Here is a 26,909-nt window from a genome sequence, read left to right as displayed (position 1 = left end):
GTCATGATTCCAAAATTTGCAGGCTGATTTATCTTTCTGTTTATCTGATTGTCAACTGATTGTTGACTTTTGAAGAGGAAGGTTGAGGATCCACAAATTTGAGTTCATCAATGGGACAGTGGTAGAGAGAATCAAAAACTTCATATTGCTGAGAGTGTATATTTCTGAAGATCTGTTCTGGACCCAACGCCTTAATGCAATCATAAAGAAAGCTCATCATCGCCTCTACTTCTTTAGAAGATTGAGGAGATTCGGAATGTCAACAAATCTCTTGGGCCTCTATGGGTGTAACTGTAGAGAGCATGTTGACTGGTTGCATCGCCGCCTGGTTCGCAACTCAAACAGCCAGGAACCGAAAAGACTGCAAAAAGTGGTGAACACTGCCCAGTCCATCACAGGTACTGACCTCACCACCATCGAAAGGATCTACAGGATTTCCTGCCTCAGAAAAGCATCATCAGTGACCCACACGACCCTGGCCACACTCCCATTTCACTCCTGGAAGAAGGTAAAGGTGCCTGAAAACTGTAACGTCCAGGTTCAGGAGCAGATCTTTCCTGCAGCCATCAGGCTATAAAAGCTGCAACTTCCAAATCAGCTCAGAACAGCATAGACTTATTTTGTATTGTCATGTTTACATAACTCTTGTGATGCTATAGGTAAGAATGTCATTGTTCCTTTTATGGACATATAACAATAAATCACTCATGAGTCTTGACAGGCAACTATTTTGTCTCTGCCTTTAGGTCATAAATGCGACTTGGTTTGCCAGAACAATTTTGCTTATCACATTCCAATTTATGGTGGCTCCACAATTCCTTTTTGTAAGAGGGACACTCATCCTGCTATCTCTATTGGAGTGCAAATTTCCAGTCTATGCTCTCACAACAAAAAGCTTCTGAGAAAGAGGGACTAGAATCTAACGATTTATTCAGAAAGATGCACTTCGTTGCCAAGTGAGATGGAAAACCCTTTTACAGCTGTGCAAAATGTTAATGTACTTCCGAGAATCTGATGATAGAACCATGTTTCTAAACCTTGCAAGAGAAAACAGGAAAGTGTGGGAGATGAAATGTCTTTAATGTAGAAATAGGTTTAGAAGCTTTTGGCCTTCGGGTTTCAATGAAGGAACTGCAAGGGGTGGTTATCTCTGGATTGCTTCCTGTACTTTGTGCTGGTAAGGGCAGGAACAGGATCAGGGGATTTGAATGTATGGCTGGGGGGCTGGTGCAGGGAACAGGGATTTAGATTTATAGACCACTGGAATCTCTTCTGGAGTAGGGGTGACCTGTACAAAAGGGACGGGTTACACCTTAACTGGAAGGGGACCAACGTTCTGGCAGGCAGGTTTGCTAGTGCTACACGTGTGGGTTTAAACTAAATAGCGGAGGGAGGGGTTAACAAATTGGGAGTATAAACATGGAGTTAAAGGGGAAGTGAGTACAGGAAAAGTTACAAATAACTCCCGAATTAATGGGAAGGAAAGTTTGAGAAGGGATAAGAGAGTAAGGCCAGGGGCAATAGTGGCCGATGTGAGAGGGGAGGTGAATACCGAAGTTAAAGTGTTCTATATGAATGCGCGAAGTATAAGAAATAAAGTGGATGAACTTGAGGCTCAGTTAGAAATTGGCAAGTTTGATGTCGTAGGAATTGCAGAGACATGGCTGCAAGAGGACCAGGGCTGGGAACTAAATATTCAGGGGTATACGTCCTATCGAAAAGACAGACAGGTGGGCAAAGGGGGTGGGGTAGCTCTGTTGGTAAGGAATGAAATTCAGTCCCTTGCGAGAGGTGACATAGAATCAGGAGATGTAGAGTCAGTATGGATAGAACTGAGGAATTGTAAGGGTAAAAACACCCTAATGGGAGTTATCTACAGGCCCCCAAACAGTAGCCTGAATATAGGGTGAAAGTTGAATCAAGAGTTAAAATTGGCATGTAGCAAAGGTAATGCTACAGTGGTTATGAGAGATTTCAACATGCTGGTAGACTGGGAAAATCAAGTTGGCACTGGACACCCAGAAAAGGAATTAGTGGAGTGCCTCGGAGATGGATTCTTAGAGCAGCTTGTACTGTGGCCTATCAGGGAGAAGGCAATTCTGGATTTAGTGTTGTGTAATGAACCGGATTTGATAAGGGAAAATCGGAAGTGTCAATATTACAGTTGGCCTACTCCTGCACCTAATTTCTATGTTTCTATGTTTCTAAAAGGGACTATGGAGGCATGAGGGAGGAGCTGGCCAAAGTTGACTGGAAAGAGATGATAGCGGAACAACAATGGCAGGTATTTCTGGGAATAATACAGAAGGTGCAGGATCAGTTCATTCCAAAGAGGAAGAAAGATTCTAAGGCGAGTAAAAGGCGATCGTGGCTGACAAGGGAAGTCAAGAACAGTATAAAAATAAAAGAGAAGTATATCATAGCAAAGATAAGCGGGAAACTTTTAAAGAGCAACAGAAGATAACTAAAAAGCCAATACGGGGAGAAAAGATGAGGTACGAAGGTAAGCTAGCCAAGAATATAAAGGAGGATAGTAAAAGCTTCTTTAGGTATGTGAAGAGGAAAAAAATAGTTAAGACAAATGTGGGTCCCTTGAAGACAGGAACAGGTGAATTTATGATGGGGAACAAGGAAATGGCAGATGAGTTGAACAGGTACTTTGGATCTGTCTTTACTAAGGAAGACACAAACAATCTCGCAGGTGTACTTGTGGCCAGAACACCTAGGTTGACGGAAAAACTGAAGGAAATTCACAATAGGCAGGAAATGGTGTTGGATAAACTGATGGGACTGAAGGCTGATAAATTCCAGGGCCTGATGGTCTGCATCCCAGGGTACTTAAGGAAGTGGCTCTAGAAATCGTGGACACATTGGTGATCATTTTCCATTCTATAGATTCAGGATCAGTTCCTGTGGATTGGAGAGTAGCTAATGTTATCCCACTTTTTAAGAAAGGAGGGAGAGAGAAAACAGGGAATTATAGACCAGTTAGCCTGACATCGGTGGTGGGGAAGATGCTGGAGTCAATTATAAAAGCTGAAATAGCGGCACATTTGGATGGCAGTAACAGGATCAGTATGGATTTACGAAGGAGAAATCATGCTTAACTAATCTTCTGGAAGTTTTTGAGGATGTAACTTGGAAAATGGACAAAGGGGAGCCAGTGGATGTAGTGTACCTGGAATTCCAGAAAGCCTTTGATAAGGTCCCATGTAGGAGATTAGTGGGCAAAATTAAAGCACATGGTATTGGGGGTAGGGTACACACGTCGATAGAAATTGGTTTGCAGACAGAAAACAAAGAGTTGGGATTAACGGGTCCCTTTCAGAATGGCAGGCAGTGACTAGTGGGGTACCGCAAGACTCGGTGCTGGGACTGCAGCTATTTACAATATACATTAATGATTTAGATGAAGGGATTCAAAGTAACATTTACAAATTTGCAGTTGACACAATGCTGGGTGGTAGTGTGAACTGTGAGGAGGATGCTATGAGGATGTAGGGTGACTTGGACAGGTTGGATGAGTGGGCTGATGCATGGCAGATGAAGTTTAATGTTGATAAATGTGTGGTTATCCACTTTGGTGTGAAGAACAGGAAGGAAGATTATTATCTAAATGGTGTCAAGTTAGGAAAAGGGGAAATACCACGAGATCTTCCTTAGATAATCTCTGTAAGTAGGCAATTCATCAATTTTAATTAGGTCTTCCAATCTTCACTAATGCTGCCCATTATCACTGTATCGCTGCTGACATATCATTTCACTTGCACTTTTTGTGCAATGTGACAAATAAACGTTGTTGTATTGTATTGTATTGTATCTGGGTGTCCTTGTTCAACAGTCACTGAAAGTAAGCAAGCAGGTACAGCAGGGCCCTGGTGAAACCACACCTGGAGTATTGTGTGCAGTTTTGGTCTCCAGATTTGGGGAAGGATATTCTTGCTATTGGGAGTGTGCAGCGTGGGTTCATGAGGTTAATTCCTGGGATGGTGGGACTGTCATATGCTGAGAGAATCGAGCGACTGGGCTTGTATACACTGGAAATTAGAAGGATGAGAGGGCTTCGTATTGAAACCTATAAGGTTATTAAGGGATTGGACACGCTAGAGGCAAGAAACATGTTCCCGATGTTGGAGGGTCCAGAACCGGGGGCCACAGTTTAAGAATGAGGGGTAGGCCATTTAGAACAGAGATGAAGAAAAACATTTGCACATGTTCTGTGGAATTCTCTGCATCAGAAGTTAGTGGAGGCCAATTATCTGGATCCTTTCAAAAGAGAATTAGATAGAGCTCTTAAAGATAGCAGAGTCAAGGGATATGGGGAGAAGGCAGGAATGGGGTGCTGATTGTGGATGATCAGCCATGATCACAGTGAATGACGGTGCTGGCTCGAAGGGCCGAATGGCCTACTCCTGCACCTATTGTCTATTGTCTAAAGCACACTCGACCTAAAACCCTGAAGAAGCCCTGAACTCAGGATCAAGATTAGGTTAGATAATCTCTGTAAGTAGGCAATTCATCAATTTTAATTAGGTCTTCCAATCTTCACTAATGCTGCCCATTATAGAACCTACCTGAAGTAAAATCATGTACTATCTTTAATAAAGCAAGGAGAAATGTTACTGTACTGAATTACCACAGACAATGACAATGAAAATCTATCCCCAACAATCTTTATGTGTGCACTTGCTACCCCAGTTTGCATTCCTACTGTTTGGCAATGGTATCAAACTGCTCCACACTGGGGAGACTGATGTGCTGCTGTAAAGCTTGCATTCCAATAGTGGCATCAAAATATTTAAACATTCACCGAAAACACACCTTTAAATTAACATTGTTAAAATCACAAATTTAACAATGGCAGCTTTAGGCAGGCATCCACCAAAAATTGATCTTGCCATGTATGGATAGGAATATTGTGCAATTTATTGAAGAAAACAATTATCACCCTCTCCCACTTAGCTGTAATTCCACCACTCTTGCCCTTAGGATTTCCATCCCAGTGCACGATAAAACATCTTCAGCTATGTGAAATTCCCAACCATTCCAAGTTAGTCAGCCAATAATTAAATCACTATGTGTCTATGTTATGCAGCACCCTGCTATTACTCTGCACCTGCTCAATTAAACATATCCCAAGTTATGGTCAGAGGAGATATTTAGGGGAGATTTTTCTTGGTCGTTCATTTACGGAGGTGTTCATTACCATAACTGATATTTAAAGAAATCTGTTGTGCCATCATAAATGGAAACAAAGTGCACTTTAAAAAAGATACTTTGGCCTGAACACTTCAGCAGGGGGTAGATAAAAATGCTGGAGAAACTCAGCGGGTGAGGCAGCATCTATGGAGTGAAGGAATAGGTGACGTTTCGTGTCGAGACCCTTCTTCAGACCCTTTGACCCGAAACGTCACTTATTCCTTCGCTCCATAGATGCTGCCTCACCCGCTGAGTTTCTCCAGCATTTTTATCTACCTTCAATTTTTCCAGCATCTGCAGTTCCTTCTTAAACACCTCAGCAGGGGGTATTCATTTAAAGAAGGGGCTATGTCGCAATCAGCTAACATTGTTAAGCTCATTGAAATGTTTTACCATTATGCATTTGTTTTCAGAAACCACCAAGGGTCCAGAAACAGGATGATTAGACAGTGTTATTGAGGATGGGTGACTTGGAAATTCACAGCATATAAGGGCGCTCGTGGAACAGGGAGTTGTAGGTCTCTGAAAACATTGGGACTTGTATATAAAGGATCTTCAAAGAAAAACATACCTAAATTAATTGGAGATTAATGTCCTAGGGAATGTTTGGTGTGCTTCAACTGTTTGGTATGCTTCCAAAATCATCAATTGGAACCTTTATCCGATTGTAGGAATCAACATACATATTTTACAGCATATCCCCATTCCATCAACTAATCTAGTTAAGACTTTCAATTCCATAGTCCTCAATGTAAGATGTTCATACACTGTGCATGTCCCCTTTCAACCTCCATAAAACCAGGCTCATCATTTTCACCAAGGTTGCAACTGTGAAAATCTGAACAATAACATAAAACAGGTTAAATTATTGCAGCAATTAAAACAGATTGTCAGTGGTTTGTTGCTTATGGTTAATGATATGTACCAATATCATGATAATATCACAATGCTTTAAAAAGAGCTAATGGTGCTTACGGGTAATCCAGATTCTCCAATCCCAGGGGGACCAAGGGGACCAGGTTGACCGTGTGAACCTTTTACACCCTAAGGACATAAAGACATTTCATTTACTTGGTGTTGCTGGCATTGAAATACACCGCATTGATAAATTTACAGGAGATAAATTAACTTCTTTAATGTTTTCCTAAAGGTTTTAAAACACATTAAAAATATGGACAAAGCATAAAGTTGTTCAGGCTAGATTACTTGGGGAAATGGCAACAGCACGGCATTGAATTGCCTGCATTCTCTTATCTTAAGTGTTAATACTTTTTGGATTACTTTTTGGATAAGTCTTTACTGTGTGCTTTCTTACCAACTGGGGAGAAACAACTTAAAAACCTGCACCAAATAACAAAGTCAATTATTCATCGTCACTATCTCGCTCACTTACCGAAGCATAAAGCAATAAAACCACCAAGATCATTGTAGTTTTGTACAAATGAACCATGTTAATAGATTTGAAAGCAGTATTTTCTTACCTCGAAGAAGCCAAACTGGAAAATACGACTGAAACGCAGGTTCGTACCCACACAGTAGCTCAGCTGGCGAGAATGTTTATCCCGAATGACCTATGACCTGGGCATCGGCAGTTGTAATACCAAACTTGCCTATTATATGCCACCATTCTATTAGCATGTTAAACAATATTTCATTTTATCAAACAGCATTCAAAATAGAAATGGAAGTAGACTATGCAGGTTTTCTTTGATTTACAGAAGTACAATTCATGAATTTTCATTATAAACTTAACACTTTGGCTCCTTGTCTTTGATTTTAAGAATTCTTTCTTTGCAACAAATACCATGCTATTCTCTTTCTTTGTATACCTGTTATCAAAAGACACATAATACATTTTGCTCAGGCTTTTCGCTTTAACAAATACTGCTAAGCTAAATGTTTTCGAGGTCAAGGGATAGCTGTACATTTAATACAGTGATACAGATAGAAACATAGAAATATAGAAATTAGGTGCAGGAGTAGGCCATTCGGCCCTTCGAGCCTGCACCGCCATTCAATATGATCATGGCTGATCATCCAACTCAGTATCCCGTACCTACCTTCTCTCCATACCCTCTGATCCCCTTGGCCACAAGGGCCACATCTAACTCCCTCTTAAATATAGCCAATGAACTGGCCTCAACTACCCTCTGTGGCAGAGAGTTCCAGAGATTCACCACTCTCTGTGTGAAAAAAGTTCTCCTCATCTCGGTTTTAAAGGATTTCCCCCTTATCCTTAAGCTGTGACCCCTTGTCCTGGACTTCCCCAACATCGGGAACAATCTTCCTGCATCTAGCCTGTCCAACCCCTTAAGAATTTTGTAAGTTTCTATAAGATCCCCTCTCAATCTCCTAAATTCTAGAGAGTATAAACCAAGTCTATCCAGTCTTTCTTCATAAGACAGTCCTGACATCCCAGGAATCAGTCTGGTGAACCTTCTCTGTACTCCCTCTATGGCAATAATGTCCTTCCTCAGATTTGGAGACCAAAACTGCACGCAATACTCCAGGTGTGGTCTCACCAAGACCCTGTACAACTGCAGTAGAACCTCCCTGCTCCTATACTCAAATCCTCTTGCTATGAAAGCCAATTTGCTGCCTCATAGCTACAGTGACCCAGGTTGAATCCTGACTTCCTATGTGGCGTTTGCAAGTTCTTCCTGAGACTCTGTGGGTTTTCCCCTACTTACACTCCTGTGAGTAAAGAAACGTCTCCTCATTCAAACTCCAAAGTATCCTGAGACCCTCTACAAGAAAAGCAACTCACGGAATCTACTTTGCCTTTCTCTCTTGGATGCTTGTACATGTAATAAAATAACTTTTCTTTTTGTAAGCTGGCGAGGGTATATGCTCAGTCTACTCCATCTTGCCACATTAGGTAAACTATTACCACAAAAATCAACCAAGTGAATCATCCCAGAACTGCTTCCAAAGCAAATGTATCCCTTTTTAAACAATAATAGCATAACTGAATGTGGTTTCACTAAACCCCTGCAGAATTACAACAAACTGTTGATTTTTGTACATTAATCTCTGCATGGTCATCCACCTGCAGTTGTGGTCACCCATCCTTTTTGTGGCCACTGAATTCAATTAAGTTATTATTTTACTTGCCAATGTTCTGTTCCTCCTGTCTAGTATATTGTAAAATCAGTTTTTTGTTTTTTTTTCACAAAACTAAACTGTTCACCTATTGTAGAATCCACCAGAATTTTATTCTACAAAAAAACCCCATAGAAAATACAAGACAAAGCCAATGTGTCCTCTTGGACATATGGTGCCCTGAAGCACTACACTAATTAGAGTTCTGTGCAGCAATCAAATAACTTCAACCCCTGAATTATATGCCAGCATTCTACTTGCATGTTAAACAGTATTTTATTTTAACAAACAGCATTCAATATTCATCATATCTGGTATTCAAATCCCATTTCACTTATCCTGGCCTACTTAACACTAAAACTCCCAGCATGGAGAATTTAAACTTCTTGTTCATGTTGCAGAACTTTGTAGTTTTATTATATTAAACAAGTTGTCACATGAAAGCAGACTGCACCCGATTGGATGATTGGTGGGTTGGATATTGCTCTAAAAAATAGGCTAAATGTAGGATGACATGTGGATGACAAACTAGGATTTTTTACATTTGCCTCATAATATGTTGTTGATTATGTACCAATATTTGTAATGCAAATACCCAGAGGTAAAGAAGATGGGTTTCTATCAAAAGCTGAGGAAAAGAATTTGACAAATATTTCCACTACAGGTAAAATGAGGATGCTGTTCATTACCTGTGGTCCTGGGTATCCAATTCCAGGGTTTCCTATTGGACCATCTAAACCAGTAAGACCACGATCACCCTTTAGAAAAAAAAGGCAAATAATAAATAAGAGAGTATTACAAGGTAATCAAACAATATTTATTCTTATAGGAAAAAATAATGACAAAAATTAGATTTGACCCACACATTAACAACTTGATAAATAGGACACAGGCAGACATTTCTAACCATTAATGTTCAACACAAATACAGCTCAAATCTCCAGCAATTGTCCTCTCTCCAGGTGCCACACTTACTTTGAATGGCGTTTTAGATGCTGGGAGCTAAATTCACACACAATTATTTGAATTAATTCAAAACATAATAGACATAAGTAATAGTAGAGGAGGGCTAAATGATGTGATAATGCCATAGGTGATGCTGAACAGTCATTCACTGGTCGGTAATATGAAGCACAAATTACTCGTGATTCTATTACCTTCTTGCCCATAATATCTTTTCACCAAATCTCTCAACATACAATGACCAGATACAACAGGCATTGTGGTTTGTCATCATTACTGATGCTTCATATAGGGAAGCATCTTCATTGTAATATATTATTTTAATAAGATAAATGTTGTCAGAAAGCAAAATTAGGGCACCATCTTTCCACCAAAAAGTTTACAATGTACTTCTTCAGTACGCTGAAACTGCAGATATATTCTGGCATCCAGGTAGTTGCAAGTGGGATCCAGCCAGGGCAAGGCCCAATAGCAGTGAAACCATTTCAGAAAAGCAGATCAGCCCCTTGCATTGTAGTTGAAGTTAGTGATGCTTTCCTGGGAAAACCCTGGTAAGACAGGATGTAAATTCAATTCTCCAGCAATGTGGGATAGGAGAGTGTGGGCATGGGATAATGGTAGCAGATACAATCACATGCCTACTGAATTTCTCAATTGGGTTAGTCTTGGAGCCGTTGGAGCGAGTGGAGGAGTTTCCGGGCGGTGAGTTTAAAAATCGAGTGCGAGGCTTTACTCCACAGAGGCCCAGGAGCTGTTAGAGCGAGGGGATGAGTACCCAATCTGTAACGTTCCATCACGCTTCAAAGGAAGTGGTCTGGTGGAAGCCGCTGATTGGTGCAAGCGGTCTGGAGGAAGCAGCTGATTGGGATCAACCCCAGGTTTGCATTTCTACTTTCTGGTTAAGGGTTCAGTGAGTTAAGGGTTCAGTGAGTTAAGGGTTCAGTGAGTTAAGGGTACAGTGAGTTAAGGGTACAGTGAGTTAAGGGTACAGTTAAGGGTACAGTTAAGGGTAAGGTTAAGGTACAGTGAGTTAAGGGTACAGTGAGTTAAGGGTACAGTGAGTTAAGGGTACAGTGAGTTAAGGGTACAATGAGTTAAGGCTACAGTGAGTTAAGGCTACAGTGAGTTAAGGCTACAGTGAGTTAAGGCTACAGTGAGTTAAGGCTACAGTGAGTTAAGGGTACAGTGCTTTTTAGTAAAGGTACAGTTTAAAGGATTAAGATTTTTATAGTGTGAGTGAGTTGATTTAATTTGGGGGTAAGCCATGTCAGTTGAGATCGGCCTCATGGTTTGCTCATCCAGCAACATGTGGGAGATCAGGGATATTGTCGGTGTCCCTGGTGACTACGTTTCCAGGAAGTGTGTCCAGCTGCAGCTCCTGGCAGGCCGCATTAAACGATTGGAACTGCGGTTGGATTCATACTGGAGCATCCACGATGCTGGGAAAGTCGTGAATAGCACGTATAGTGAGTTGGTCACACCGCAGGTAAAAGGTAAGCGGACAGAAAGGGAACGGGTGACCAATAGCCAGCAAAGCAGTAGGCAGGTAGTGCAGGAGTCCCCTGCGGTCATCTCCCTCCTAAACAGGTATACCATTTTGGATACTGTTGGGGGAGATGGCTCATCAGGGGAAGGCAGCAGCAGTCAAGTTCATGGCACCGTGAGTGGCTCTGCGACACAGGAGGGGAGGAAAAAGAGTGGAAGGGCAATAGTAATAAGGGATTCAATTGTAAGGGGAATAGATGGGCGTTTCTGCAGCCGCAAACAAGACTCCAGGATGGTATGTTACCTCCCTGGTGCAAGGGTCAGGGATATCACTGAGCGGCTGCAGAAAATTCTGGAGGGGGAGGGTGGACAGCCAGTTGTCGTGGTGCATTGGTACCAACGATATAGGTAAAAAAACGGGATGCGGTCCTACAAGATGAATTTAGGGAGCGAGGAGATAAACTTAAAAGTAGGACCTCAAAGGTAATAATCTCTGGATTACTACCAGTGCCATGTGCTAGTCAGAGTAGAAATAGGAGGATATTGCAGATGAATACGGGGCTTGAAAATGGTGCAAGGGGGAGAGATTCAAATTTCTAGGGCATTGGAACCAGTTCTGAGGGAGGTGGGACCAGTACAAACAGGACGGTCTGCACCTGGGCTGGAATGGAACCAATGTCCTTGGGGGAGTGTTTGCTAGTTCTGTCGCGGAGGATCTAAACTAATGTGGCAGGGGGATGGGAGCATGAGCAGAGAGACAGAGGGGTGTAAAACGAGGGTAGAAGCAATAGGTAGCAAGGTGAAAAGTAAAAGTGGCAGGCAGACAAATCCAGGGCAAAAATCAAAAAGGGCCACTTTTCAACATCATTGTACAAGGGGTAAGAGTGTTGTAAAAACAAGCCAGAAGGCTTTGTGTCTCAATGCAAGGAGCATTCATAATAAGGTGGATGAGTTGGGATCACAGAAACATGGCTCCAGGGTGACCAAGGCAGGGAGCTGAACATTCAGGGATATTCAATATTCAGGAGGGATAAACAGAAAGGAAAAGGAGGTGGGGTAGCGTTGCAGGTTATAGAGGAGATTAACGCAATAGAAATTAAGGACATTAGCTTGGAGGATGTTGAATCAATATGGGTAGAGCTGCGAAACACTAAGGGGCGGAAAACGCTAGTGGGAGTTGTAGTGGAGTTGGGGATGGCATCAAACAGGAAATTAGAAATGCTTGCAACAAAGGTAAAACAGTTATAATGGGTGACTTCAATCTACATATAGATTGGGTGAATCAAATTGGCAGGGGTGCTGAGGAAGAGGATTTCTTGGAATGTATGCGGGATAGTTTTCTAAACCAACATGTGGAGGAACCAACGAGAGACCAGGCTATTTTAGACTGGGTACTGAGTAATGAGGAAGGGTTAGTTAGCAGTCTTGTTGTGCGTGGCCCCTTGGGCAAGAGTGACCATAATATGGTTGAGTTCTTCATTGGGATGGAGAGTGACATTGTTAATTCAGAAACAAGCGTCCTGAACTTAAAGAAAGGTAACTTTGAGGGTATGAGACGTGAATTGGCCAAGATAGACTGGCAATTGATTCTTAAAGGGTTGATGGTGGATATGAAATGGAAGGCATTTAAAGGCTGCATGGATGAACTACAACAATTGTTCATCCTAGTTTGGCAAAATATAAAATCAGGGAAGGTAGTGCATCCGTGGATAACAAGGGAAATCAGGGATAATATCAAAACAAAAGATGAAGCATACAAATTAGCTATCGCGTACCATTTTTGCGCAAATAGAAATACCGCGTAAATCGAAGAGCACAAGATCAGAGTTTTAGTTATGTATAGATGTCCTGCTCAGTTATCCCTGATCTATTCTGCCACTCAGACAATAGTTCATACCATAATTCTAACAATTGTTTAATCATTAGATAATCGACTAATGCCAATTTTCGCCACCATACAAGCTGCAGTTCATTCAGTTTTCATTCTTAATCCAATTTGGAGATGGTTATCTACAAGCAGCAATGTTTCAAAAGGATGGTGCTTGATGTTGCTCTTTGCATTTTTCTCAGTGTTGGCATATAGTGAGATCATGTCTGCTGTGCCCCCAGGACAGATCCAGAGAGCAGCTCTTCAGCCACGAGGAACAGGCTGCTGAGGAGGACCATGGCAATGACTTTCTCTGTGGCCGATATCAAGAAGTTTTATCTTGTTCAGATTGTCTCATCTTTTGAAGATATAAATAATTGATGTTTCCCTTCAATAATTGAGGCATGTCTTCATGTCAGAAATGTGAGATTATGTCTGCCTTTCTGTTTTTTGATACTAAAGTGGATAACATCACATTTATCCACATTAAATTTCATCTGCCATGCATCTGCCCACTCCCCCAACCTGTCCAAGACACCCTGCATTCTCATAGCATCCTCCTCACAGTTCACACTGCCACCCAGCTTTGTGCCATTTCACCCTTATCTTTATACTGTTCCTTTTCCGATATTGGCTACAATTCTGTTGAAGATTATAGCTTCATCTGTTTCTGGTGTCCATGTTTCCTAACATGATAAATGCTAACAACATTTCTTCTCTTTGTCCCAGATTGCACTTTTTGTCCCAAAATAGTCAAATGACTAAAAATAAATAGATTGGAAATATGGAGTGTGCTGCGCCAAATAGTTAGGAGTTCATTTTCCAGAAAATATCCTGAAACGATGCTGTTTGGTTTCAGGAATATCAATAATTTTATGGATCGATTAAAACACTAAGAACATTTGACCACTGTTTCTCAGTAGAACTACTTAAACAGGCCAGAATGGTTGTGGTTCCATGCGAGACAACAAAGACTATTTGTCATCTAGAAATTCCATTGCTAAAAATAGTTATTTGGATCCCTTTCCATTGGAAATTAATTAATTCTAAATTCTAAAATTGGCATTGATTTATTTTTCTGTAATATTATACATTTTAAACAGAAATGAGGATTTAATTCCCCTCACCTGTGCGATTCAATATGCTGCCTCTGGTGCTGCATTATTTCAGGCCCATCTTTGAATCATTTTCCAACCGAACCAGGAATTGTCAGAATTCCAGTGGAAATTGAATCAGCCCCAAAACCCTCTTCAGCCTCTGATAGCTCATCACATGTCACTTCCAGCCCTAAACCTTCAGGATTTCTTTCTCCAGCATATTGATCTGCTACATACTGTATAACATTTCATGCTGCTGGTTACTGCGAGAAAGGCTCACTACATGATTTTCTGAAAACAGCTATCTTTGGCAGCTCTGGTATTTCACCCACAACAACGAAGCCTGTATTCTTCTCCCTTGCGTTATTCTAATCAACCCACACTTTCCTACGCCACCCAACCACCAGATAGATTTTCACAGTAGATCTTCTACAACTTTGCTCTCTACTATAGCATGGATCAAATATGCAAGTTTGGTTACACAAAGATAATCTCTAGTTTAACCATTCAACAGAGTTAGATGGAGCTCTCGGGACTGGTGGAATCAAGGGATATGGGGAGAAGGCAGGCACGGGTTATTGATTTGGGACGATCAGCCATGATCACAATGAATGGCGGTGCTGGCTCGAAGGGCTAAATGGCCTCCTCCTGCACCTACTTTCTATGTTTCTATATAACACCAAATATGATTCATTCACATAAAACAAATTTGTAAACCACCTCAGTTTTCACAATTATCCATCTAGTTGTTAAACGTGCGAACATATATCATCAGTTCAAACTTCATTGCATCATATTAAGCTTTGTTCCAGTGAGACCTAAGATGAGGATTCAATAACCATGTCACTTTTGAGTTGTGTTTAGGATGCAGAAACATTTAACAACTGGGGAATATGAAAAATATAAACAAATGCACATTGCTATTTCTTATTTTTGCAAATATTGATCTTCATTGATGGTTCATCAAATGTAGAGTAGAAAGACATGTTGATATATTTGTATTTCATATATTCCTAATGGAGATTCAACACCGCAAGCAACAAACATCCCCTACCTTTGGGCCTTGGATTCCTTCAGGACCTTGCTCGCCAGCTGGGCCAGCTAATCCCTGTTCAAAATAATAAAAATATTCAGATTTTTCTTAATTATTGCAATGATAACGACAACAAAATTAAGATTTTTTTCATTATTTTTTCAAGCAATGATACTAGCCAGTCTTCCAACCCCAAATAATACTAACAAAATGTGAGATTATTTGGGTACATTTGCATTAAAAACACACATATCCCCCTCCATAAGCCAGCAAGGTATTATATCAAAGAAAAAGGGTCTCGGTCAAAACGTCACATCCATTTTCTCCAGAGACGCTGCCTGACTCACTGAGCTGCTCCAGCATTGTGTCAATCTAAGGTATTATAATTTTATTTATTACTCTTGATATATAGAGCATGTTAGCATATAACTAATTATCTTTTAGACGATCGTATGCTTTAATCATGTGTTTAAGATTCTTATGTTTAAGTAAGTAGGTTTATTGGCCAAGTGTTCACATACAAGGAATTTGCCTTGGTGCTCCGCCCACAAGTAACAACATGACTTACAGTGACAGTTACAAATGACTCAGAAAACATTAAACATTAATGATAAAACACCATTGATCAAGCATGTGAACCAACAAAATATGTTATTATCAGAATTTGTCAGGAATAATGTATTAAAGTTCCGCACGTGGGTCAAATATCCATTTCAGAGCTTTAAGCGAGCTAAATCTGGAAACTAAGAAAGTCCCATTATGGTGTTCGTCAAACAACGCAAATCATGTTTTCATTCATTATCATTATGGACTAGATCTGTTTTCCCGGGAACGGAGGAGATTAAGAAGGGACATTTTTGAGGTATTCAAAATTATGAGATGTATAGATGATGCAGACTGCAGGAGTTTTTCCCATCAGATGATAGAAATAGAGGACATAGAGTTGGGATAAGAGGAAGAGGTTTAGAAAGAATCTGAGCAGGACCTTTTACACCCAAGGTGGTGAGTACCTGGAATACACTGCCAGAGTGAATGGTGGAAGCAGAGTCCCTGACAGTTCTTGAGAAGTGGCTAAATGGGCACTTAAATCAAATTTGCATCAAAGGCTATGGCCGTGCAGGAAGATAGGGTTAATATAGATTAGTGCCCATTGGTTGGTGTGAATGTGGAAGGCAGAATTGCTGTTTCCATGCTGTGTGACTCTATTTTAAATATTGGGATTGATCACGACAGCCTAAGAGCTAATCATTTATCAAGATTCACCACAGCATTTCTTTACTTATGACAATCAAGATAAAACAAATCTTGCAGCCACCAGACTTATCCCACAGCACACAGTCTGTACTGATCAAGAACAATGTACGTGCAGATTTTAATTTATTCATTCAAAGTCTCCCTTGCATTCTTAAAGGATTAATAATAAACCCAATTCACATTCCATAAATGCAGATTGCACAAATTGCTAACAGTTCATGACAACAAGCTTGACATATCTTGAAATCTTTATTCCAAGCCAAACATTTGAAGATTATACTTAACATTGTAATTCGTGATTGTCAACTCAAAACCATGAATATTTTCCAATATTTCACTCAAATATCTTCCAATTGCATTATTGTCAAAATCAATATAATTTTATTTTAAATTCATTATATTTACAGCTCATTATAATACATTCTTACTTTAACTTTCATACATCATTTTGCTAATCTTTCCTTTCACTGGTGTTGCTACTATGCTTTGCTGGACTGTGCTTCATAGTGGATTCTCACTGCCCAATGAGGAGAGGGCCTCTTTCAACATTCCTGGTGCATACTATTTACCCCCAGGGAAGGATTAGATGAGATCAATCGGAAGTCACTAGCTTCAGCTGTTCTGAAGGCAGGAAGGTTAGTCAGGGACAGGGGGACTGTGCAATGATTAACTTTATAATATTCTTTGGCATCATGTGAAAAAGTGAGGTGGATGATCAGCAACTTTCCTTCCTATCGTTTCGTCCACCTAAACCCAGGCCACCACAGCACCAGTTGTCACAATGCCGCACTCTCCCCTTAAACAAGAAACGTTTCCCTTTCTCACAATGCACTTGAACTACACCTGGAGAATGTTTAGCTACAATGTGGTCAAACTGTCAGGCTGACAATGTTAGGAGGAATAGTGTCCAGATTCTGACTGACTGCCTCATTAGCCCAAGGACTTCAATACAAATTGGGATCGTGTTCCTTCCTTGAGGCATCAGGATTGGTTTGTCGTGGTGTCATACACGAAAACAGGCTATTCAGCATTCTGTTTGTATATGTATTTAATAGAGACTTCAAAGCCACTGAACTTTCAAACTATTGCAGGTTTGGGCATTGAAGAATAAATGTTTGTGTATCAAATTAATTTACTTTCCAAATGATGTCATTTTGATCCTCCTGCCTCTGATTCAAAGCAAATGATTCAGGAAAAATCTCCATCTCCAATTAAGACATTAATCTTGTTGAAATATGCAAGATTCTGTTGAGATTGCAGGAGATGAATTCTGAAGCAAGGAACAAGCCACTGGATGAGCTCAGTAGGTCAAACAACATCTATCAGATGATGGGAACTATCCACATTTCAGGTCAAGGCCCTGCATTGGGAACGAGAATATGATGGAAGAGTAGCGAGGTGTGAGGTGAGGGAAGCCAGTGTAAAGAGGAATGGGTACTGTTAGAGTTATATCTCTAGCTATTGTCATTACAGGTACCTTCCCCTCCCCTCACCAGGTCCTTTTTTTCTCTTTGCTTCCAAACATCTCTGAAATCTGGCTCTGTCTCCCAACTCCACCCCTCCCCCTCCCTTCCCCCCACCTGGTTTTATCTGCCCATCACTCTTCACCCCTCTTTGATTCACCTATCACCTACTGGACTCTGTTCCACCCCTCCCCTCTCTGCACTGATTATCTTTCCTCTCCAAGGTCAGTCCTGACACAGGGTTTTGATCCAAAATGTTGATGATTCCTACCGCAAAATAAGCAAGACTTTCGCACAAATGCAGCAGCTTGTGCTTCCCCCCCCCCCCCCCCCCCCCCCCCCCCCCTCCCCCCCACAAATGCAGCTCAAACCATTGAATTCCTCCAGCAGTTTAATTTTTGCTTAAAATTCTGAGGGATTTAATATGCAGTGATTTTTTTCTCCTGTGATGCGATCTAGAAGAAGGCTTGTTTGTGAATAAAGAGATCTAAAACCGAGATGAGGAGGAAGCTCAGTACTCTTTTGAATTCTCTAAACCGGAAAGCTATCGAGCCCGAGTCACTGAATGTGAGATGACAGGTGTTTGGACAATTGGGGTGTCAAGGGCGATGAGCAATCGACTGGAAAGTGCATTTGAGGCCAAAATGAGATTAACATTATCTTGTTGATGAGCAGCTCAGGCTCAGGCAGACATGTGATGTCCTCCTGATCCTATTTCTTACGTTTATATCAACCGTCCCATTATGAGACAGTCAAACTATACTGCATCCTCCATCACAAACTAATCTGGTGCCCGAGGAAATGACAGGTTAAAAAGTCATATAAATACTTCTCTCAGGCACTCCAACCCTATATGGAATTGTGGAATGAAATTATTTCTTGATCAAATAATGAATATAAGAAAGAGTACAAATTGTTGACCAAATTACAACTGATAAATAGATATTACAATTAGCTTGATTGCTGTGTTGAAAACTGAACACTTGATATAGCATTATCAATGTCCACATACCTGTGATCCTCTTTTTCCTGTTGGACCTGGTGACCCTTTAGGACCCTGGCAGAACAATGCAGAATCAATTAGCTTTTGCAGGGAAATGTCATATATTCTTGAGAGAAGTTAACCAAGTCAGAACATTCATTTTGAATATAAGATTTTAATTAATTGAAGGGCGGCATGGTAGCACAGTGTTAGAGTTGCTGCCTTACAGCACATGCAGCACTGGAGACCCGGGTTCAATCTTGACTAAGGGTGCTGTCTGTACAGAGTTTGTATGTTTTCCCCGTGACCTGCCACTTACCAGCAGTTCACACCTGTTTCAGGTAATGATGTTTTTTTTCATCAATTGGTGTCTCTTTTTAGTTTAGTTTATTTAGTTGAGAGATACAGTGCAGAAACAGGGCCTTTGGCTCACCGAGCCTGCACTGACCAGCTATCCCAACACATTAACACTATCTTACCAACACACACTCGTGACAATTTACACATACCAAGCTAATTAACCTACAAACCTCAGAGTTTTCTCCAAGATTTTCAGTTTCCTCCCACACTCCAAACACATACAGGTTTGTAGGTTAATTTGCTTGGTATAAGTGTAAATTGTCAACGAAAACAACCATGTCTAGGTGGAGTTCAGAAAAATCTGAAATATGTCAGATTCTGTGAGGCTTTGACTGGATAGAAACAGAGAAGATGTTCTTTTCTTGTGAGATTCAGGGGATGGTCACAAGATAGAGGTCAACCACAGGATTTAAATGATCTGCTGTTTTTTTATGGTACCCGGATGTGGCGCCGACGGACGAGAAGCTGAAGCAAAGAAGTGGAAGCCAAATAACCGAATGGAAACAAAGCCGAAACACCAACTAACCGAGAGGCTGCGTCGCTTAAAAGCAAACTCACTGAATGGCCGCTCTGCTGAAACGCCACTTACCCAAAGGCGGCGTTGTCTACAAGCCAACGGACCGAATACCGCTCAACAGAAAAGTCAAATAATGGACATGACGTTGCCAGGGGGCGGGACTTGTCAGCGATTGGTCCAGACCCCCGCGTCCATCACATCACTGTGGAGGGATGAACATTGTCCCACACCTCTGCTCCACCCAACCCTCAGCCCGCAGAGGGTGGCCGTGGGAGAGTGGGGGCTGTCCCGAGGGATGCGCACCTTCGGCTGCTTACAACTTGGTGCTTGGGTTCAGATTGCCCAGTCACCTATGGCTTGTGAGGGTAAATGTCCCCCACGCTTTTAGGTGACGCCGCCTTTCAGTTAGTTGGCATTTCTGCTTTGTTTCCATTCGGTTATTTGGCGTTTCGGGTTTGTTTCTATTCAGTTATTTGGCTTCCACATAATTGCTTCGGCTTCCCGTCTGTCGGCACCATTTTTTATACAATGGTTTTAATGAAAATATTCTACCACAGGGATCGTTTGAAACTCAATTATTAAAGGTTTAATAATGAAAAACTATCGGCAGAATTTGATACTTATTTTTGATCAGGGAGAACAAATGAAACACGGAATCAGTTAGTCTTTTTAATAATATTTGTATATGTCAGTTAAAACCAAATTCCTCTGTATGTTAATGCATTGAGTTCGGTATTCTGAAAAATGCATGGAATCATGGGATTTATCAAATGTCAAACGCTATAAATAACAATTGAACGAAGCGCTGTAGATTCAGTGAGTATAGTTTGGGTCCGATTTTTTGTCTTTTTTCAGTGGGAGACCGGGGGTGTAGGTGGGAGGAGGGGGTACCGGTGGGGGGGGGGGTCGTGGGAGGAGACCGGAGGGGGGGGGGGGGGGGGAGACTGGATTGGCTCTCATCCGCAGAACCGCGCCTCATCCGCAGCCAGGATCGAACCCGTGTCCCCGGCGCCGCAAGCACTGCTGAACCGTTACTGGACCATCCCTTGTACCCCCTCCCCCCCCACTTGAGTGTCCCATCCCCGCCTGGGGGGCGGCCGGAGCCATCCAGACGGACGGGACACCTGCCCCCAGGCCCACCGCCAGCACAGAGAAGCGCCAACGCCAGCTCACCTCCGCCTCGCCCGCCGGGCCAACCAACAGCCCCGTCCGATGACACCAGCAGCTCCAGGCCCACTGTCAGCATGGAGAACCAACCAGCATGAAGAACACAGACCCACAGCCAGCGCCATCTCCAGCCCAACCCTGCTCCAACTCCAGAGGAATCCGCTCCCCGATGGGCCGCTATGACTACATGTACCAGTTAACCCATGGCCATGCCGAGCTGTGCTCCCTCAGCCGCCTCCCCAAGTACAAGACGTAGCTTGCACACCACTGGCTTCTGCCCCTACAGTACCCGCTGCCACTTCATCCACACCCTGAGGAGGAGCGAGGGCCCCGGCCTAACCTGCGCCAGAGCGCCAGCCTGGGCTCAGTCTCCTCCAGCCCGGCACTCGGCTGGGCCACGGCGCGGGCGGCCTTCAGCTCCGACCTGGAGTTGGAGCTGTCTTGGACTCTGGTCTTGGGTCTGGGCAGGTGAGGGGGAGGGAGTTGCTGCTGCCGCCAGCACCACCAACAGTACCAGCAGCTCCAGCGGGCACCCAACCTGCCTATGGCTGGCAGGAGCCCATCCGCAGACTCTCTCTCCGACCAGGACGACTCCAGCAGCAGCAGCTCCAAGTCGCCCATCTTCGAGCAGGGCCGGCGGCTGCCCATCTTCAGCAGGATCTTGGTGTCGGACTGAGGTGAATGGGGTGGAGAGCAGGACATGAGAGCCGAGCTGGAGCCAGCAGCTGCAGTGCCAGCTGCAAGTACAGGTCCGCCCCGCCAGCCCAGTGCCACCCCAGGCACCTCCGGACAGGGATGGGGACGGCCCAGCAGCAACTCAACAGTGGAAGCAGCGACGGAGAGCCGGCCCCCGACACCGACCCCGGACGAAACGCAAGCCTGCACACAACACAGCTCCACTGTTGCTGAGTCTGTTCCTAGCTAGTGACCTATGACCTGGGCATGTGCAGTTGGAATACCGAACTCGCTTATTTGTTCATTTGAAAATAATGGCATGCAACATCCTAATGTAGTGCAACACGAGTTATTTTGCATTGATTGATAACCACATTTAGTATGTTTTTATTTCGCAATTACATGCAGAGGCTGCATATCTTTCTACGCTATTTGCTGCAGCAAACCAGCATTAACCATATAACAATTACAGCACGGAAACAGGCCATCTCGACCATTCTAGTCCGTGAAAGATTATGAAGATTTTGGAAACAATGCCTTTTTTGTCTGTAAACTGACAAGCAAATGTTCTGTAACTGTGCTTCAAAATAAATAATTATAAATTAATTACGGAGCAACAGCACTGACTGTTGGCCTGAAATAAAGTTTCTCACAAAGGTCTAATCATCTCTTGGCATGGACTTTACTGTTCCTGACATGGGTTAAGTTTAGATGGTGGCTACAGTTGACCACTGAGGTCTAACACAGTTATATCATGAAGTAGATAATCACACTGAAGAATTCTCACAAAAATCAAACCAGGAGAGTCTTAAACATTCTAGGAGCAAATATCCTAGGAGTAAAAGCCAAGAAGTCATTTGAAGAGTTTTTCTGTATTATTATAAAATTTGTTATAAATCGGTTAGAAAAACAACGCTCATTCTAGTAACTGATCCCAAAATCACTTCAAAAGTATTAGATAAATTAACAAAAATATACATAAAGAAATAGTAGATCTAAAAGCTGTTTTCAAATAATTTAAGGAGGTTTAAGATCATTAGCTTTTTTTAAAAATGAAAACATTTTAAAAACAATTTTTCGATTTGATTATGCACCAAACACACATTTAACAGCATCTTCTGAATTTCAAATATTCAAATTGATATAGATTGTTCTATAACCAAATTTTGCAGTGCAGTTACAGTTTTGTGTGCCAAGCACGTCAACCAATTTTCACACTGATATCTCACAAAAACAATGAGATAAAGAATAAAAATTAAATAAATTTAACACATCTAGTTGCAGTTAAAAATTCTGAGTCCTGAAAATTACAAACACAGGAAGTAAATATTCCTATTCCTGCACTGAAGCTCTTTACTTGAATACAGGAAGTAGCAAATCATTTTAAAACCTACTGTATGTAGAAAATATACCTACACTTTCGCCTTTTGTTCCTGAAATCCCACATTCACCTTTCGAGCCCTGCACAGGGTATAATTATAGAAATGTCAAACAAGATGTAATTTTGACAGACCTTAAATTAATCTACCACCACCAAATATCATTAAGAACTCTCTGACACAAAATAAGAGTCCTGAAAAAATAACTATAATGTTAAACCAGCCAATATTTATCTCCTTGAACAATCAAATAGCCTCAGTTTTTGTTCTCGATCACTATTTCAAAAGTTGCCAAAGGTTACTTTTTAATTAAACATTGAAAATAATTACAATTGTAAATTACAAAATGGCCACTCAATCAATCTAACGTATATATTGGCATATCATTTCACTTAAGCTAACACTTTTATATTTGAAATTAAATTCCCTTGATTCACCATGTCCTTTACTTACCTCAGCCATTAAACCCTGGAATTCACTACCACAATTTCATATTCTTCCATGTAAATATTATTTTCCAATCTAAATATTTTATGTTTAGTCCAACATAAATTTCCTGGATTTACACTCCTAAACAATGAACAAAAATCTGCTTCTAAATACCTTATCACATCTTTTCAGAATTTTAACCATGTCTCTCATTCCACCTCACCATCTGCTTTCTTATAATGATAAAAAATTCTACTTTGCAAAGTTATACATTGTTATAATTTTCTCAGAACCAATTACATTCAGTAGGTCCCTGAACTATGATTTCCAAGAATTTGTCATTTTCATCCAAGTATGTATTCATTTCAGTGCTCATGCTCTGTCTTCCACTACTTTAAGGGAAAAAATATCCCTTCTTAAATAACGTATTCCTCTCATGATCAACCCGTGACAGGATCCTTCTCTGCTTAATTCTTGTTGTTACTAAATACTTAATAGTCCAGTAAAATATGTCTTTACAGCTGTCACCTCCAGTCCTTGTACTGCATGCAGCACATTCTTATGTGCATGGTAATCATTGCTCCATCATTCTCCAGAACGATCAACACATCATTATCATTCTATTCATTCCTAAAATCATTCTCTTCAAAATGAACAGCAGTTAAGATGCACAACTTTTTAGAAGATAGAAAAGTACAACACAGGAACAGGTCCATTGGCCCTTTCAGAACAATGCCTGTGCTGAACATGATGCCAAGAGCAACTCTTATCTGCCTGCACATAATGCATTTCCCTCCATTCACTGCATATCCATGTGCCCTGTCTAAAAGTATCTTGAATGCCACTGTCGTATCTGCCTCCATCACCACCCCTGGCAGCGCATTCCAGGCACTCACCACCCTCTATGTAAAAAAAGTTGCCCCGCACATCTGCTTTAAATGTTGCCTCTCTCACTTCAATGCAATGCCCTCTAGTATTTGATAATTCCATCTTGTGAAACTGATTAGGATTGTCTACCCTATCTATGCCTCTCATAATTTTATATATTTCTATTAGGTATCCCCTCAATCTCTGGCATTCCAGTGAAAACAATCTAAGTCTATACAACCTATTTGGATCCAAGCATCGTTATAGTAAACATCCTCTGCATCTTTTTTGAAGCCTCCACTTGCTTCCTGTACCAGAACTGTGACCTTCCTGTGACCAGAACTGCATGCAATACTCCAAATGCGGTCTAACCAAAATCCTATAAAGCTGCATCATGATTTCTTCATTGGACCAATAAAGCCAAGCATACCATGTACCTCTTTCTGATTGTATACTACATAAGATTAATTCTCTAGTTATTGCAGAGTTTGCAAGAGCCATAAAAGCAGACCAATGGAAAGGCCATCGGAAAATATAATTAATTGCAATGGGAAATATCTTCATTGAAGGGAAAGTATAGAAAATCTGAAAATAATTAATTTATTTTTTACCTTGTGTCCTTTGAACCCAGGTTTGCCCTGTTGGAAATACAAAAAAATATACAATAATCCATGAGATACAAAATCAGGTTTAATATTCACTCACTGCCAATTATTAGATTATGGTCATTACTATTTAACAAATTTGAATGGCATAGTGGGGCAATGGTAGAGTTGCTGCCTTACAGCACCAGAGACCCAGGTTCAATTCTGACTCTGGGTGCTGTCGGTACGGCTTTTCTCCCTGTGACCGCATGGGTTTTTTCCGTGTGCTCTGGTTTCTTCCACATTCCAAGGACATGCAGGTTTGTTAGTTAATTGGCCTCTGTAAAATGTAGGATAGAACTAGTGTATGGATGATTGTTGGTTGGCGCAGACTCAGTGGGTGAATGCTGTGTTTCCACACTGTATCTCTAAACTAAACTACACACTGCACACTACATTACACTACACTAAACAAAAACATTCAGTTGCAGTAACCAATGGGATTGATGGAGAAGGGATAGCGGGATGCTGGATTGGTGATCAGAGCACCACAAATACCAGAACTGTAATAACACAGGGATTCCTCCAAATTTAATAGAAGACTGACACAATTTATCTCTTTTTTTTCTATTCCTGGCAGCCAACCAGGTAGAAATATTAGCAATAAGCGTGGTTGAGAAGCCCAAGCTTGAAAGTCACATTCAGGCATTGGAAAGAAGAGTACGGGGGAAGTAGAAATGGCTGCTTGTGAAATGAATCATGAGTGGAAAATCGGTTTGGGCTGGATAGGAGGAAGGTGGAGAAATTGCATAAATAATTCAAGAGCCTTGGGGGAGAAGGAGGTTCTGGGAGAGATTGCAAGGTTGGAGTAAAGAATGGAATTATTCAATGATACTGGATCAGGATATCCTCGGTGCCTTTAGGTAAAACATAATCAAATTTGAAATAAAAAGGAACCACAGATGCTGATTTATACCAAAGATAGACACAAAATGCTGGAGTAACTCAGTTGGTTCAGCAGCAACTTTGGAAAAAATGGAGAGGTGACATTTCTGATTGGTAGCCTTCTTCCGACTGATTGTAGTAAGGAGAGTGGCAACAAGGTGAATTTAGGGAGCTAGAAGATAAACTTCAAAGTAGGACCTCAAAGGTAATAATCTCTGGATTACTACCAGTGCCACGTGCTAGTCAGAGTAGAAATAGGAGGATATTGCAGATGAATACGTGGCTTGAAAAATTGTGCAAGGGGGAGGGATTCAACTTTCTAGGGCATTGGAACCAGTTCTGGGGGAGGTGGGACCAGTACAAACAGGACGGTCTGCACCTGGGCTGGAATGGAATCAATGTCCTTGGGGGAGATTTGCTAGTGCTGGCGGGGAGGATTTAAACTAATGTGGCAGGGGACTGGGAGCATGGGCAGAGAGACAGAGGGGTGTAAAATGAGGATAGAAGCAATAGGTAGCAATGTGAAAAGTAAAAGTGACAGGCAGACAAATCCAGGGCAAAAATCAAAAAGGGCAATTTTTCAACATAATTGTACAAGGGGTAAGAGTGTTGTAAAAACAAGCCTGAAGGCTTTGTGTCTCAATGCAAGGAGCATTCGTAATGTGTTGAATGAGTTGAATGTGCAGATAGTTATTATGAATATGATATAGTTGGGATCACGGAGACATGGCTCCAGGGTGACCAAGGCTGGGAGCTGAACATCCAGGGATATTCAATACTCAGGAGGGATAGACAGAAAGGAAAAAGAGGTGGGGCAGCGTTGCTGGTTAGGGAGGAGATTAATGCAATAGAAAGGAAGGACTTTAGCTTGGAGGATGTGGAATCAATATGGGTAGAGCTGCGAAACACTAAGGGGCAGAAAACGCTAGTGGGAGTTGTGTACAGACCACCTAACAGTAGTAGTGGAGTTGGGGATGGCATCAAACAGGAAATTGGAAATGCATGCAACAAAGGTAAAACAGCTATAATGGGTGACTTCAATCTACATATAGATTGGGTGAATCAAATTGGCAGGGGTGCTGATGAAAAGGATTTCTTGGAATGTATGTGGGATAGTTTTCTGAACCAACATGTAGAGGAACCAACAAGAGACGAGGCTATTCTAGACTGGGTATTGAGTAATGTGGAAGGGTTAGTTAGCAGTCTTGTTGTGTGTGGCCTCTTGGGCAATAGTGACCATAATATGGTTGAGTTCTTCATTAGGATGGAGAGTGACATTGTTAATTCAGAAACATGGGTTCTGAACTTAAAAAAAGGTAACTTTGAGGGTATGAGACGTGAATTGGCCAAGATAGACTGGCAATTGATTCTTAAAGGGTTGACGGGGGATATGCAATGGAAGGCATTTAAAGACCGCATGGATGAACTACAACAATTGTTCATCCCAGTTTGGCAAAAGAATAAATCAGGGGAGGTAGTGCATCCATGGATAACAAGGGAAATCAGGGATAGTATCAAAACAAAAGATGAGGCGTACAAAT

General features: G+C 41.6%; 1 protein-coding gene across 1 annotated transcript in view; it reads right to left on the bottom strand.

Moving 5' to 3' along the window:
* The window catches only part of col28a1a (collagen, type XXVIII, alpha 1a), a 130,818-nt gene that overhangs the window by 83,942 nt on the left and 19,967 nt on the right, over positions 1-26,909 (bottom strand). Inside the window, exons 8-13 of the mRNA XM_055649902.1 lie at positions 24,451-24,477; positions 22,581-22,625; positions 18,476-18,520; positions 14,768-14,821; positions 8,991-9,059; positions 6,175-6,243 (exon numbers count right to left, since the gene is read on the bottom strand). Of these exons, the coding sequence (XP_055505877.1) occupies positions 6,175-6,243; positions 8,991-9,059; positions 14,768-14,821; positions 18,476-18,520; positions 22,581-22,625; positions 24,451-24,477 (309 nt within the window). The remainder of the gene's footprint in view (positions 1-6,174; positions 6,244-8,990; positions 9,060-14,767; positions 14,822-18,475; positions 18,521-22,580; positions 22,626-24,450; positions 24,478-26,909) is intronic.

The sequence above is a fragment of the Leucoraja erinacea genome, chromosome 2, assembly GCF_028641065.1.
Source record: "Leucoraja erinacea ecotype New England chromosome 2, Leri_hhj_1, whole genome shotgun sequence".
NCBI lineage: Eukaryota > Metazoa > Chordata > Chondrichthyes > Rajiformes > Rajidae > Leucoraja > Leucoraja erinaceus.
This window is presented reverse-complemented; position numbering and strand designations above follow the sequence as displayed.